This window comes from Pangasianodon hypophthalmus, chromosome 22 (assembly GCF_027358585.1).
Source record: "Pangasianodon hypophthalmus isolate fPanHyp1 chromosome 22, fPanHyp1.pri, whole genome shotgun sequence".
In the NCBI taxonomy this organism is placed as follows: domain Eukaryota; kingdom Metazoa; phylum Chordata; class Actinopteri; order Siluriformes; family Pangasiidae; genus Pangasianodon; species Pangasianodon hypophthalmus.
Genome location: NC_069731.1, coordinates 20,508,314 through 20,522,920, shown reverse-complemented (window position 1 = coordinate 20,522,920; position 14,607 = coordinate 20,508,314). Strand labels below are relative to the sequence as shown.

Genomic DNA, 14,607 nt, shown 5'->3' with positions numbered 1-14,607 from the left:
GCGTGATGGTGCTCTGAGATTTGGAGTAGTCAAGCTACACATTAGACCTGCTCCTACTTTAACTAAATTCAAATCCAAGTTAAAAACTAATTTCTTTGATCAGATGTAGAGAGAGTTTTAAATCTGTTTTATGATTGTTACGTAGCAACAGCTATAATGTTGGCTTTTTACTGATATTAGTTATTTCTATTTTAGCTTCTGTAATTCAATTCAATTCAGTTTTATTTGTGTAGCGCTTTTAACAATGGACATTGTCACAAAGCAGCTTTACAGAAATAAATGGATTCAAAAAAATATATTGTAAATATGTGAATTTGTCCCTAATGAGTGAGTCAGAGGTGACGGTGGTGAAGAAAAACTCCCTGAGATGATCTGAGGAAGAAACCTTGAGAGGAACGAGGCTCAGAAGGAACCCCATCCTCATCTGGGTGACACCCGATAGTGCGATTATAAATCATTTATCTTCTATAACTGTGAGCTACATGGACAAATAGTGCAAATGTGCAACCAGGAAATTCATCACAGTTTTCGTGAGAAGTCCAGTTGGTTAAAATCTATCCACTGTCCACTGATGGAGTCCTGAGTGGAGTAATTATTGTTGTAAAGCACTTTGGTCAACTGTTGTTGTTTTTAATGGTGCTGTATAAATAAAATTGACACGGACGTTGACATGGACGTTACCAGGTCACAGTCTGACACATCCAGCTCTTCTAACGCGCTGTTGATTTGCAGCATGCTGGCGAAGTGCATGGCGCCTTTATTCCCGATCTTATTTCCCGTCATTCTCAGTCTTTTCAGGGTCGTGTTGTGCTGTAACAAACAAATCCATCAATTAATCAATTAATCAGATCAATCACCCGCTAAATAAAGCACCAAACCCGAAGGTCAAGGTCGTACATCAACAATATAAGCTTCCCAAATTCTCATTCTCGTATCGTATCGATATTATCCCACAGCTCTGCTGAATTCTGGATGGTGATTGGTCAGAAGGTGTTGATTAATTTTCTACATCAGCAGGTTTATATTATGTTCTAATATGTTGTTATCGTTTCTATAGTATCACCTTGAACATGAACTAGAAAATACTTACATGCAAACTTTTCGCAATTCGCTCGGCACCATCAGCTCCAATGTCGTTGCACATCAGATCGAGGTCCTGGAGAGCCACGTTCTCCTGTCAGAGTTCAGATCAGTGCAGCTCCCAGCAGCTTCAGAGGAGTTTTATAAATATTTTATTCAGATATTTAAAATACCTGGATGAGATCTGCGAGATGGACCGCGCCTTCATCCGAGATCCTGTTGTAGCTCAGATCTAAAGCTGAACAGGAGGACAGACCAGTCACATGTAATCATCATCATCACCGTGATCATCACCATCATCAGCACAACCATCACCATCACCACCGTGATCACCATCACCATCATCACCATCATCATCACCACAACCATCATCATCACCACCTTGATCACCACCACCATCACCATCACCACAACCATCATCATCACCATCATCACCACAACCATCACCACCACCGTGATCACCACCATCATCATCATCATCATCACCATCACCACCGTGATCACCACCATCATCACCATCATCACCACCGTGATCACCACCATCATCATCATCATCACCATCATCACCACCATGATCACCACCACCATCACCACTATCATCATCATCACCATCATCACCACCATGATCACCACCACCATCATCATCTTCATCTTTATTTTCAGAGCCTGTGGCAGTGTAAAGTGCTGTACCATCAAGCAGTAAAGATCAGATGACAGAATAAAGGAAATCTCTCCGTTTTGTTGTGGGATTTCTATAAATAATTCTATAATGATTCTACAATGATGAATTGAGTCTCACCTTTCACCTGTAAATTATTCCTGAGTGTTTTACACAAGGCTTGAACATCTTCATCTGTTAATCTGATCACTTCCTTCAGTCGGTTGTTGCCCCTCAGACTGAGAGAAACATCTCTGAGGGGAAAAAATGTTGTTTATAGCTGCTGATACTTTTAGAAAATCCTTTATAATGAGAAAATAAACGAGTGTGAGGAACAAACCTGTCGCATTTCTCCGTCTCCTTCAACTCTTGAGAAATGTAAGTATTCAAAGACAGATGAAGATCAGAGCAGATTGACGAGTAAAGATTATTTAGACTCTCCATGCTAACGATGCTACGGAAGTGACTGAGGGGAAAACGCGCCACTTGTAGTTGTGTGTTGCCATAGCAACAGCACTGCCCCGCGCGAGCGCCACAAACAACGCGCTCTGCTCCTGAGGTAATTTTTTTGTCTCATACTCGAGGTTGAACACAAAGCATAAACAAACAAACAAACAAGTAAACAAACAAGTAAACTCCGAAATCCTGATTAAAAAAACTTTTTTGTTCTTATTTCTTTCCACAGCCTCCATCATGAAGTAACCTCAGAGAGTTTCAAAAGAAATTTGAGTTGAGAATCTCTGAGTGGAAATTATTCATTTTAAAACCATTCAAATGGAATTTATTGATAAATCAAAAAGTTCACACTTTTAAAATAGTCCTTCATTTAGCACTTCTACGTCAGAATTTTCTCAGCTTTGAGGTTACGAATTGTGACGTATGTCAGAACCCATGTTAGCTGTCTTAGCATTCAATGCTATATGTAATTATAGTGTAATGTTAGTCTCTTTAAAGGCTAAACTCTCTTTACCAGTACATCTGAGGAAAACAAGAGGTTGATCTTGTTTTTAAACTAGTTTATGACGTTTAGCTAGCTAGCCTATAGCTGTAAAGATGAGAATGCACCATCAGAAACATAAACATTTCTCTCAGAGGTGTTGGGAAATTATGAAGGAATGATTCCGTAAGACTAAACTCATACTCATTACACATAGTTAGCATCAACATGTTGGAAGTTCTGAAATCGTGAATACCTTTACACCGTTCTTGTCGACTCTTCACTTAAACAGTGGCAACACAACAGATAATCACTGGTGATCCTGTACACTTTATATACAGTGGATATATGGATGAAGTAAGAGATGAAAATGTTTTCATGCAGTTGTCATTTTCAAACACAAAGATGCTATGATAGTGAGGTGGCTTTGTGGTGAACGCTTTGCTTCTGGATATGGAGATTGCTAGTTCAAATCCAGCTTGTTTCTGTGTTTTATTAAGATGGATGGAGAAATGTAGACGGTGGAGTTAAAATGGTATATTTTTGTGATGCAAAAAAATTAAACCAAGTTAGTGTCAAGTCTGTGCACTTTGCTTTAGGGCAGGGTTACGTAGATGAAGGTGAAAAGGTCTATAAGACACAGTGCTGGTACGAGATCCTGTGGCTCATGTGGATGAGCGTCACCTCTGGGTTGAGAGGTTGCTGGTTCAAACCCCAGCCAGGACTCCAGGATGTGAGTGCTGAAGGTTCAGGACTCAGTAGCTGGTAGAGTGATGTGGATGGTGCAGGATGGCTGGAGGGTGTGCCCAGTCGGGGGGTAGTATCTGGGCAGGTGCCAGAAGTGGGTTATGAAGCTTGAGGAGAGTGTGTCGACTTAGGTTTTATGCTGTCCTCTGCCATGTGTAAAACCTAAGTCGACACACTCTCCTCAAGCTTCATAACCCACTTCTGGCACCTGCTCTGGATCTGGGGGGGCAGCTGCCCAGACACTACCCCCCAACTGGGCACACCCTCCAACCATCCTACACCATCCACATCACTCAACACTCACATCCTGGAGTCCTGGCTGGGGTTTGAACCAGCAACCTCTCAACCCAGAGGTGACACTCATCCACATGAGCCACAGGATCTCATACCAGCACTGTGTCTTATAGACCTTTTCACCTTCATCTACGTAACCCTGACCTAAAGCAAAATGCACACTTTTTTTGCATCACAAAAACATTTTAACTCTACCTTCCGCCCCCCATCTCACCAAATACAGGAATAAGCCAATCTTCACTGAAATTAATTGTTTAATAGATTCAATACTTTATTATACAAAAGAACAGAAATATAACAGTCCTGTGTAAACACTCAGATCTGATGTTTCATTCGAAGTTTGGCGTTGGAGAAAATTTAACCTCTTCATCACGTCTTTACACCTGAAATCAAATCAAATATAAACTCTTAGGACGTGACTAGTAAAGCAAATATTCACAAATATGTTTGTATATAGAACCCGTCTGTGCTTAAAATGTAGTAAAGCTGGTCTATAAAAGAACAGAGAGTTGAAATCCTGGAGGATCCTGGAGAAGGGCTAATACTTTTGCATCATTAGCAACATTTGGATGTTTCACTGAGGCAATAGTTCCAATATTTTTCCAAATCCAAATTTTCAATCCTAATCCTGCCTTATTTAATACCTCAAGACATTTTTTTTTCACTTTATAGAGTGATAAACATTTATCTTGCTAGTTAGCCGCTATGTTTAGCTACCCCTTTGGTGTAACACTAGCTAGCAAGCTACACTGCAAGTTTGTGGCATTGTGTGCACCTGTATAGTATAGCATTAGCACTATAGCTGTTTTCAGACTGCAGTTTTGATTAATTTATTCAAGAAAATAAAACTCAAATGAGTTAAGAAAAGAGATGTTTAGAGAACTTGTACCTGGAAAAAAAATCTCTGCTAAAGTGTCTAAAGTTTAGTGAGGAGAAGTTAGCATGATAGATTGTGGAGATGGAGGAGGTGAATCTGGTCTCTATCTATCTATCTATCCATCTATCTATCTATCTCAGACTACTGATATGGAACAGGAAGGTCTGAGCTAACAAGGCAGCTAACTGAGAATAAACATTAATAAAGATAAAGATTAATAAAGTTTTTTTAAGGTTTAGATATTGAGCTTATGTAGGACAATGCATTAATAGATTTTAATGCTAATTACATTCTGGTTCAGCAGAAATCGAGAACTTTGCGTGTCTAGCTGCTAAAGCCAGACCTCAGTGTGTGTGTGTGTGTGTGTGTGATCAGAGCCAGGTCTGGGTGGAGCTTGCGGTCAGGCTGAGGTAGATTCGTTCTGGAATATTCTTCACACCATTCCTACAAACAAACAAACAAACACTTTTTGTCAAAAAGTGACAAATGCTAGCTAGTTAGCTAGCAAGTTAGCTAAATCTGCTAGCTTATGTAATACAGTAGCACTGAACCGCTAAGCTAGCTATGTGCACTTAGCTCGTCTCTGAGGAAAGCTCAGTGCAATGCTAGCCAGCTTGCTTCGTTTATTAGCAACTTGCAATTGCTAGCTAGCAAGCAGGTAATATGTGTCATTTGTGTATGTTGTGCCTTTTGGACATCAAAAACCTGTTAATGCCTTCTTTAAATGTGAGAAAAACATTTCTAAGTTTATTCCACTCTCTCAGGAAGCACAGGAAGCTTACGGAGCGGAACACGGCGGGAAGCAAAATGGCGGCGTGGAACACGTGAGGGTCGAACACAGCAGAGCGGAAAATCACAATCAGTAACACGGTGAGGAGGAACATCCCTGACGTCTCTGTAACCATCTCATACCTATACCTCCTCCTGATACCTCCTCAGGCTCAGGTCACCTTTAGGGCGTGACCTTTGACCCTGGAACACTAGACTCGAGTGCTACGGTGAAAAAAATCAGAATTAACCAGCATGCAACACAAACTGACAAAGTTCTACACATTATGGTTTATGGTTTATTTGTGTTGCTGAAATGCATCAGGTTCCACATAGCAACATGAAACCTACTGTACATGAATATGTGTGTGCGTGTGTGCGCTCTCACCCCATTCCTGTCCCCACACACACACACACACACACACACACACACACACACACACACACTTTATAGTCCTATTCCACTTTATATAAATTCCATTTTGTCTTTTATTTGTTTTGTTGCATGTCGTCCATCAGCTCGTCATTTTTCAAATAATAAAATGTTCTTGTGAACGCACACTCAGGAATCACACACACACACACACACACACACACTGCATGGGGACAGTGTAGAAGGTCATGAAGTAAAGGTGACTCCAGTGACTCGTCTGTGATGTCACACCCTCCTACATCTGGAGGTGAGGCGTGGCCTCTACCTGTCAGTCTTCCTGAAGGAGGCGTGGCCTGTATATCTGTCAGTCAAATCGAAACAGATGTATGCAACTGTTATCATTTAACTTTAACAGTAGCTGTCATAGACATTTTATCTACATCATAATAAATGAGTTTTTATTAGAGGCGTGTAGGTAGGATACCTTCAGACTGATGCTCATCCTCGGAGCTTAGGTTGTCCACATGATCCTCCTCCGGGTCTGTCACTGGACGGCAACCGTAAAGAAAACAGGTCAGTAAAGTCCTTTTCTGCTTGTATTTATACTTAATAACTGTGTAGTCTACTGACACTGACGTTATCTACCTAAACAGTTCGGACTGTAGCTACTTACAGTATCATTAAAAGTACGTACATCATTAGAGGTTTAGGAAAAGATAAAGTAAATTGTGCGTACCCAACATGGCGTCCAGGTCCTTGAGGACGGACACGGCACACAGTCCGAGCCGCTTCTTCTGCTGTGTTTAATGCACTCTCTGTATTTTCTCTTAAGTAGACCATTTCCTTCTCGATGTTTAGTCCAGTCGCCAAACGCCACTTTGACAGAACGACATTTATCGCAAACTTCCCGAAAAATCTCCTCCGAAACAGAGCGATTACGTACCATTTGTTCAAACAGCGTTTGATAACGTCGTTCTCCCCGAATTTAAATTAAACAAAGTTTCAGCTCTCGTCCAGTTGCGTCTTTTTTTATTTATTTTTTTGCTTCGTCGATGTCAGTATGTAAACAATGAAGACACGCCCATCTCGTCAATTTCTACAGAAATCGATTATTCATAGAATTGAACATCACAGATGTCCGCAGTAACAATCACTTTACAGACACATGTTCTGAAAACTAATCCCGTCCGAATAGGTCTTAAACTCAAACTCATTACACTTACCATCAACTCTAAACTGAACACACTGGAGAATCTGAAGCTCTGAAATCGGGAAATAAACCGTTCCTGTTCGCTCTACACGGAAACAGTGACAACAACGTTTGAACAAACGGTAACTCAAGTGTAATTTTGAGTTTTTCTTCATTGTTCTCAATTTTTTTTTAAAATTTCATTTCACCTTGGAAGAGACAAAATTGTGACAAACTCTGATAAATAAAATAAATTGCGAACGCTTCATGTGACATGGTTAAGTTGTCCTTCATTATTTTAACTAAAATTATTTAACAAAAAATGAACTTGAAATTGAACTACGCTGGTTTGTAACGATCATAACACGGAATCGTTTATTTTATTTATATAACGGAATATTTATGGGTTGGTTGGAGGTTCATTTGCATGTTGTAACTTTAGTAAAGGCCAATATTGTGATATATGAGGTGAAAATATTGACCTCGAAAATTTCATCTCTGTGAATAAAATCTGATTTCATCTAGAGAAGCGATTAGAATTTTGTTTAGTGGTAATCAGGCTGAAATATCTCATAATAAAAATAAACGTCAGATATTAACAAATCTATCGACATCAAAGTAAATTTAAAAGTAAATTTGTCGATAATGTTGGTCTTTTGTTCTTAAGAGTCAATATTATTTTTAAAAATCCAGAAAAATTACATTATGAAAAATAACACCAAACCAGGCAACTGATCATTTGTCATGTTTTTTTCCCCCAAAAACAAACAAACAAACAAAAAAAAAAAACAACAAAAAACAAAAATGGAGTATAATTCTATTTAGTAGCAATATCACACAATATCATGTTAAGAGCAAAATATTAACTTAAGCATTTCCTCCATTTTGTGGTTGTTATCAGATGCTTTTATATACAAAGCAACTGTTTAATCCATACAGTTATAAAATCACACTGAGCAGAAGAACAGCATCGTGGACATGATCATCAGGAGATCTTTGTTTTTCCAATACTGAAAAGCTTAAATAAAAAAAACGCCATAAAAATGACCTCCTGGTGCAGCAGTTTCTGAAACACACTGAAGATTGTCTCCATCTTACAAAGACAAGAACTACTCTAAAACTACTCTGTACTGCAGCAGATACGCCGTGGAGACCAGATGTTCTCCAGATGTCTGCCATCTTAATCGATAGTCTGCACGATGACGATCTGAGCGTGCTCAATGTCTGAGGAACCAGGAATTTCATACTGCTCCAAAACGTAGCTCACTTGCTCCCCGGAATCTCCGTGCTGGATGAGCACTGGGGTTTCTGAGGACTCGTCATGCTGGAAGATCATTGGTGATCCTGTAGCGTCTGAATGCTGGATGATCATGGGGGTCTCGGAGGAATCTGCGTGTTGGATAAACATCGGAGATCCTGAGATCATTTGTGCTCCTGAGGATTCGGCGTGTTGGATGATCAGCGGCGTCTCGGAAGCTTCCGAGTGCTGGATGATCATCGGCGTTCCTGAACCTTCTGAATGCTGGATGATCATCGGTGTTCCTCCTGCTTCCGAGTGCTGGATGATCATCGGCGTTCCTCCAGCTTCCGAGTGCTGGATGATCATCGGAGCCTCGGAGGACTCGGCGTGTTGGATGATCATCGGGGATCCTGAGATCATTTGGGTTCCTGAAGCTTCTGAATGCTGGATGATCATCGGTGCTCCTGCAGCTTCAGAGTGTTGGATGATCATCGGCGTTTCTGGCTGATGGATGATCATGGAGGCCTCAGATGTGAGAGGGGATTCATCTGGGAAGCTTGGCTCTGGAGATTCCGATAGAACGGAGCGCACTCGTGCTATCAGACCCTGGTGGTCAATCGGGAGCTGGCACTCGATCGGACACTCCACGGATTCGGATTTCGTAGGTTCTTCTTCTTGCTCTGGAGGAGCTGAATGGATAAAAAAAATGGTTAGTTAGTTAGTTAGTTATTTAGAAGCAAAGTTAAAAACATTCCCAAACATCGTGACTGAAGTTAAAATTCCATACGTACCGCTGTGTTTTAGAGCTCGGTGCTTCTTTAGGCTGTAAATATCAGACAGCGTATTTCCACATATGTTACAGATCACTCTTCTTGAACCTGAAGTAAAGAGGAGATCAATTAGCCCACCAAATACTCATCATCATCATCTTCATCATCATCTTCATCATCAACATCATCATCAACATCATCATCAACATCAACATCATCATCATCATCAACATCAACATCATCAACATCAACATCATCAACATCAACATCAACATCATCATCATCAACATCATCAACATCATCATCATCATCAGGAAATATTTTGCTCTGATTCACCATTATGGATGTCCATGTGCTTCCTGAGCTCTCCAGATGTTAAGCAGGGTTTCCCACAGTCCAGGCAGATGTACGGAGTCACTCCTGGAATTAAAAAAAACGTATAAAAATGGCGTAGAATACATTCGCACTGTAAAACTCCTGCTCTGTCCCGTGGCGTTCGGTCACGTCGTCTCACCCGTGTGTTTCCTGGTGTGTGAGATGAGGGAGCTGGAGACGGCGAAGGCCATGCCGCACGTGTCACAGACGTAGGGCTTCTCCCCCGTGTGCCGGCGCTTGTGGTACATCAGCGTGCTCGCCTGAGTGAAACGCTTCCCGCATTCGCCGCATTCGTACGGCTTTTCCCCGCTGTGCGTCCTGCGTGGAGAGAGGAAACGCGTCATACATCATACATCTAAGGGTGAATAAATGGAGTTAGTGCGTGATACGATGGTTGACGTAAGGGTTTTGTCTCTACTGTACGTGCAAAGTTGCGATTTCAGCGACAATTGCATTGAGATTTTCTTTATTTTATGTAAATTAGATACGACACGATAAAGTGACCAATCGCGACGATTCCTCGGACCAATCCTACGGCGAGTGTGGTCCGACGTTTCTTCGGTTCCGTGCTCACAACTTCTTGAGTTCCTACCTGCACTTAGTTTACATTTAATATTAAAACTCAAAAAAAAAAAAAAAAAAAGGAAGAATCGTGTTTTTCGTCTCCATCAATGTCGTTAAACGTTTATAGAAACGTTATGAAGAAAAATAGAGTTAAATAATAAATAAAAACAAGCTGCATTTCTTGAAAAAAGGATCACGTTCATTAAATAATTAAATATTATAGACATTGCTGGGGTATAAGAGGAATAAAACACATGCATTTACAGGAAAATGATCAACTTCATGGTGTAACAGTAACTCAGCTTCATCACCGACCTTGTTGTTGATAATTTTCCTGTAACGGCATGCCCTTGAAGTGATTTATTCCTCACTTACGGCACTGAAGTTAACTGAGGTAATGAAGGAACGCACCTCATGTGGATCTTGAGATTGCTGGACGTAGCGAAAGCTGCAGGACACACGTCACACTTGTGAGGCTTTTCCTCCCCGTGATGCATCCGGCAGTGATACACCAACTGACATTTCTGCGCGAAGGACGTGTCACAGCGGCTGCAGGAGAACGGCTTTTCACCTGCGGGCGCAGGAAGTGCAAACGTTAGTCAAGTTTAAGATAAAAACCGTTAAGAGAATTCTCCATCGAGTAAAGGTGTTACCTGTGTGAATCCGCAGGTGCGTCTTGAGCTGGTTTCCCTGCCTGAAGCAGCGTCCACACAGCTGGCACTGATAAGGTTTAAGCCCCTTGTGTATGCGCATGTGTCTGCGCAGGCTGCTCATTTCCGAGAACAGGTTCCCGCAGATGTTGCAGATGGGCCGCAGCTTGTTTTGCGACACCTTGACGTCCTTTTCCTCCTCCCACTCTTCGCTGCCTTCCTCCTCCGCCGCTTCGTCCTGGTCGTTTTCGTCGTTGCTGGCTTGGCTCTCTCTCAGCTTCCGGCTCAGGCTCCGCTTCCTGGTGCTCATCCGGACCTTCTTGGAGTTTTCCGGAGGTTTCTGTTGGCCGCGGAGGGGCTCAGAGGAGGACGCTTTGGGCTGATTATTCTCCTGATCTGGTCCCTCGTCCTGTTCCGTTCCTCCTTCCGTGTTGTCGGATTCAGGCATCTCCGACGGCGGGGGTTTGGAACGTGGCCTGCCTCTCTTACGCACTTCTTTCTGCAACGTCTGCGTGAACGTCTCCTCGGGGTTCGGGGTTTCGGCGCTCTCTGAAGGCAGAGACTTGGTTCTCGGTCGACCCCTTCCTCGTTTCATGACTCCGGGCTCTTTAGGATTCTCAGCGTCTGACATCGCTTTGTTTTCCACTTCCACGTCGTTTGCGTTAGCCTCCTCTGTGTCTCCCTGTGGATTTGCAGACTCGGACGGTTCCGACTGCACTGTCCCGCTTTCCGTTTCTTCATCATTCACCACTGTGGCGTTTTCTTCAGCACTGGTCGAGTCTACGGCTTCAGATAACAACGGTCTCGTACGTGGACGCCCTCTCGGTCTTCCGGTTCCTCTCCGGACTACAGCACTCTCCGGAATCGGGCTCTTGTCCATCGCCGCAGCATCCGTTTTATCAGAATCCAGAGGTCTCGTCCTCGGCCTCCCTCTCGGCCTGCCCCTTCCTCGGCCTCGTCCTCTCGGAGAAAGCGGGCTTTCCTTCTTCGTGAAGTCATCTTCCTCTTCGTAAAGCCGAGTCCTGGGCTTCCGGATCCTCTTCTCTGTGCCTTGTGGAGTTTGTTCGCTGGAAAACTGGGAATCTTCAACTGGAGCTGCTTTTTCCTGAAACATTCCTGATCTCTTCTCTTCCTCCTTCCTCAGCATCTCCCTTTCCTCCACCTCCTCAAGTGGTTCCAGTGGCTCGTAGTCGTCCGGGCTGAGCGGAGAACGAGGATCTGTGAAGATCGCGTCCGTCGCAGCGGCAGGGCTTTCTCTGGCAGCACTCGAGGAACAGAGAGCCAGGACTTCCTGTATCCCAAGGTAGGATGCTGCGTTTTGAACGTTTGTAATTTCATCCCTGCAGAACACACAAGGAACCTCATATCATCTAATATTAGATTATCAGAGACCCTACTGCTTACGTATTTAAACATTTTCCCCTCCATCAGCTCGACTTTGGAGTTATTTGAGAACTTGCGCCCCCACTTTCGTTCTTTCTTTCTTGGCGAATTTGTTTTGATTAATGGTCTCTAGAATCTTTATTTTTTCCATTAAGTTCATTAGTAGTTTCAGCAGTAATTTCTCAGATATGAATGTATTTTTGTACAGGCAATTTATTTTTGAATAATAAAATAATGTTTTCAAATGTGGGCTACAAAAATTTTACTCTGTGCTACTGAACTTTTTCGCTATCACTTTAAAAAAAGTAAGCGTACAGCCCTGAAAAACATTTCTTATGCTTTTTGTTTTTCCATAAACACCATTCACGTTTTCAGCCCCACTCTCCAAATCAGATAAATCTATAAACTCAATTTCTGTGTGTAAAAAGGAAACACACACACACACACACACACACACACACACACACAATGACCCTGATGTACGAGTGTCATATAACCTTGAAAATTCCAAGATGGTGGAACTTACTGCGAGGCTTTTGTCTTTATTTTAATTTTGTTCCTGACTGATTTGAATGGTGTTAATAAATAAATAAATAAACCTGGTCAGATAACATAAGAGCAAATTCTCTCTGATTGTCCTGATAAATTAAAATTTTAAACATTACAGCTTTCCGGAAAACTTCCGCGACTTAAACCCATGACTAGATATCAGGGATCTACATTTCCAGGAAGAGCAGGAACCCTGTTGTGCAACCAAAAATACTTCAACACTCTCATTCTAAGCCCCAAACTCTCTAGACTCTGACTCTCGTCCTCACCCGTCCATGTTTAAGTTCCCCGTGTACATGAAGTCCAGCAGTTTCTCGAACACAGCGCCGTTAACCCACTCGGGGTCCAGTGTAACGGTGGCACCTTCTCGTCCTGCATCGATGCACTGCGTGGAGAAATACTCGCTGAAGGCCGCCAGGACGTTATGGTGAGCTTCGTAGTGAGCCTGGCCGATGATCACGGTGCAGTCGCACAGGAAACCGCGCTCCCTCTGCTTCCTCAGCTGCTCCAGGAGGAACTCGCCGTGAGGGACACGGGCCATGGCGTGGAACACGACGGATCTCCAGGGGAAAAACGAGAAAAATTACAACAGGCAGCGAATATTCAGTCAGACTTTCTGTTTCTCCAGAAAATTAGAAGAAACAATTCTCACATTCTTTGTGCACAAATTACATTATTTCACGACATCCTTGGATTCGTTATTTAAAAAAAACAAAACAAAAACAAAAAACGTTGCCATGTGTTAATCTCTGCTAAGAACATACTCGTTCTCTCACTTCTCTACATGTGTTACGGAAAAAACTGTAATTACATACAAAACACTTACAGTAATGCGAATGGAGATGTTCAGGCTTATTTTAGTATTATTTTTGTACGTTTGTGGGCCACCAGTACTGCGGTTGTAACGCAAAATTCAGGCTTTCCTGCCACATTTCCTCTCATTTACCCAAATTTCACAAAGTTCACCCTGTTACACATCACTGACAACCTGAAATTCACATCTCTGAAAGATTTTTCCTCCTGTGCTGTTGATACAGTGCGAATGAATCATGTGAATCATATGAATGAATCATAATGAATCATGTGAATCATAATGAACCATGTGAATCAATCATAATGAACCATGTGAATCATATGAATGAATCATGTGAATCATATGAATGAATCATATGAATCATAATGAATCATGATGTAAATCCTTGTAGTGTTGAAGCTATTTGGACCAAAATGTCTCCGCCAGGATACAATATAAAGCCAAAACACTGATTTACAGCCTATATCAGATTTAAATTCAACACTTAGGTGTTATAACTCTTTAATGTGCTCACTTTTACACCTTAAATATTATATAACCGTATTATAACGTTATACTTCATTAAAATGAAGCTCTACAACCGATTCTTACAAGGACTCGGTGCTGTGTGTTAAAAACTGACAAAACGACACCGAGGTTAACACTTAAATCCCAGTTAATACACAGTGTTTACAGGATATATATCTTTATTTTAACCTGAAGTAATAAATAATTAGCCAGCTAGCGAACTTTCACAGCTCTGACAGCAGAGCGACTCTGAATAAAAATAAAAGTTCCCGCCGTTTAAAAGTTGCTAGCTAACGTTAACTTCTTTGCTAACGCGCGGGGATTAGCCGCCGACTAGGCCTCACGTCAGATTCTAATATTTTCAATAAATCTATTTTTAATTTGTATTCTTTATACAAAAAAAACCGTTATTTCTATATCATCCTAGGAAAGAATGGTACAAGTTTTGACATTCAAAACAAAGGGCTCTTATTTCGAAAACGGCTCAATCCGGTGCAGCTCGCGCCGCGGCTCGCGGATTTTACCTCAAAACACTCTCAAGGCAGATTAAACCATATAATAATTATATAAAACATCCTAGAAAAAATATAATTATATTTTAAATATTCTGATGTGAAATATTTAGACCTTACATTAATACAAGCGTAGATTAAAATCCTTCGTTATGGTCGGCCATTTTTAGGCTAGTCCAGTAAGCTCGCTGAGGTGACGTAATATCCGGTTTAGGTCTCCTGACTTTAACCATGTTTCCTGGTTCATCCTGCAGGCGGCGCCAGAGAGACTGAGACGCATTTAACACAGCTGCTACAGGAGATGCAAAAGTTTTTACCCC

The 14,607-nt window shown here is 41.8% G+C and overlaps 2 protein-coding genes across 2 annotated transcripts in view; both read right to left on the bottom strand.

Annotated features, from left to right (window-relative positions):
- Positions 1–2,425, bottom strand: part of lrrc34 (leucine rich repeat containing 34) — a 7,887-nt gene extending 5,462 nt beyond the window's left edge. Inside the window, exons 1-5 of the mRNA XM_034298098.2 lie at positions 2,079–2,425; positions 1,880–1,992; positions 1,254–1,318; positions 1,091–1,174; positions 682–810 (exon numbers count right to left, since the gene is read on the bottom strand). Of these exons, the coding sequence (XP_034153989.2) occupies positions 682–810; positions 1,091–1,174; positions 1,254–1,318; positions 1,880–1,992; positions 2,079–2,182 (495 nt within the window). The 5' untranslated portion in view covers positions 2,183–2,425. The remainder of the gene's footprint in view (positions 1–681; positions 811–1,090; positions 1,175–1,253; positions 1,319–1,879; positions 1,993–2,078) is intronic.
- A 5,227-nt stretch (positions 2,426–7,652) lies between these two features.
- On the bottom strand, positions 7,653–14,542 carry mynn (myoneurin). The gene is made up of 8 exons (XM_026937994.3): positions 14,408–14,542; positions 12,724–13,014; positions 10,526–11,862; positions 10,284–10,443; positions 9,448–9,626; positions 9,270–9,353; positions 8,955–9,041; positions 7,653–8,852 (listed from the first exon to the last, which is right to left on the bottom strand). The coding sequence occupies exons 2-8, from the start codon at positions 12,993–12,995 to the stop codon at positions 8,104–8,106; spliced, it is 2,868 nt and encodes a 955-aa protein (XP_026793795.3). The 5' UTR covers positions 12,996–13,014; positions 14,408–14,542; the 3' UTR covers positions 7,653–8,103.
- Between the last annotated feature and the right edge of the window lie 65 nt (positions 14,543–14,607).

What these genes read in the sequence shown, in the direction of transcription:
- mynn (XM_026937994.3), bottom strand. Translation starts at nt 12,995, where the DNA reads ATGGCCCGTGTCCCTCACGGCGAGTTCCTCCTGGAGCAGCTGAGGAAG. An exon ending in GGGAACTTAAACATGGACGG is followed by an intron (nt 11,863 to 12,723) that starts GTGAGGACGAGA and finishes TGTGTTCTGCAG; the next exon opens with GGATGAAATTACAAACGTTC. An exon ending in AATCTCAAGATCCACATGAG is followed by an intron (nt 9,627 to 10,283) that starts GTGCGTTCCTTC and finishes CTCTCCACGCAG; the next exon opens with GACGCACAGCGGGGAAAAGC.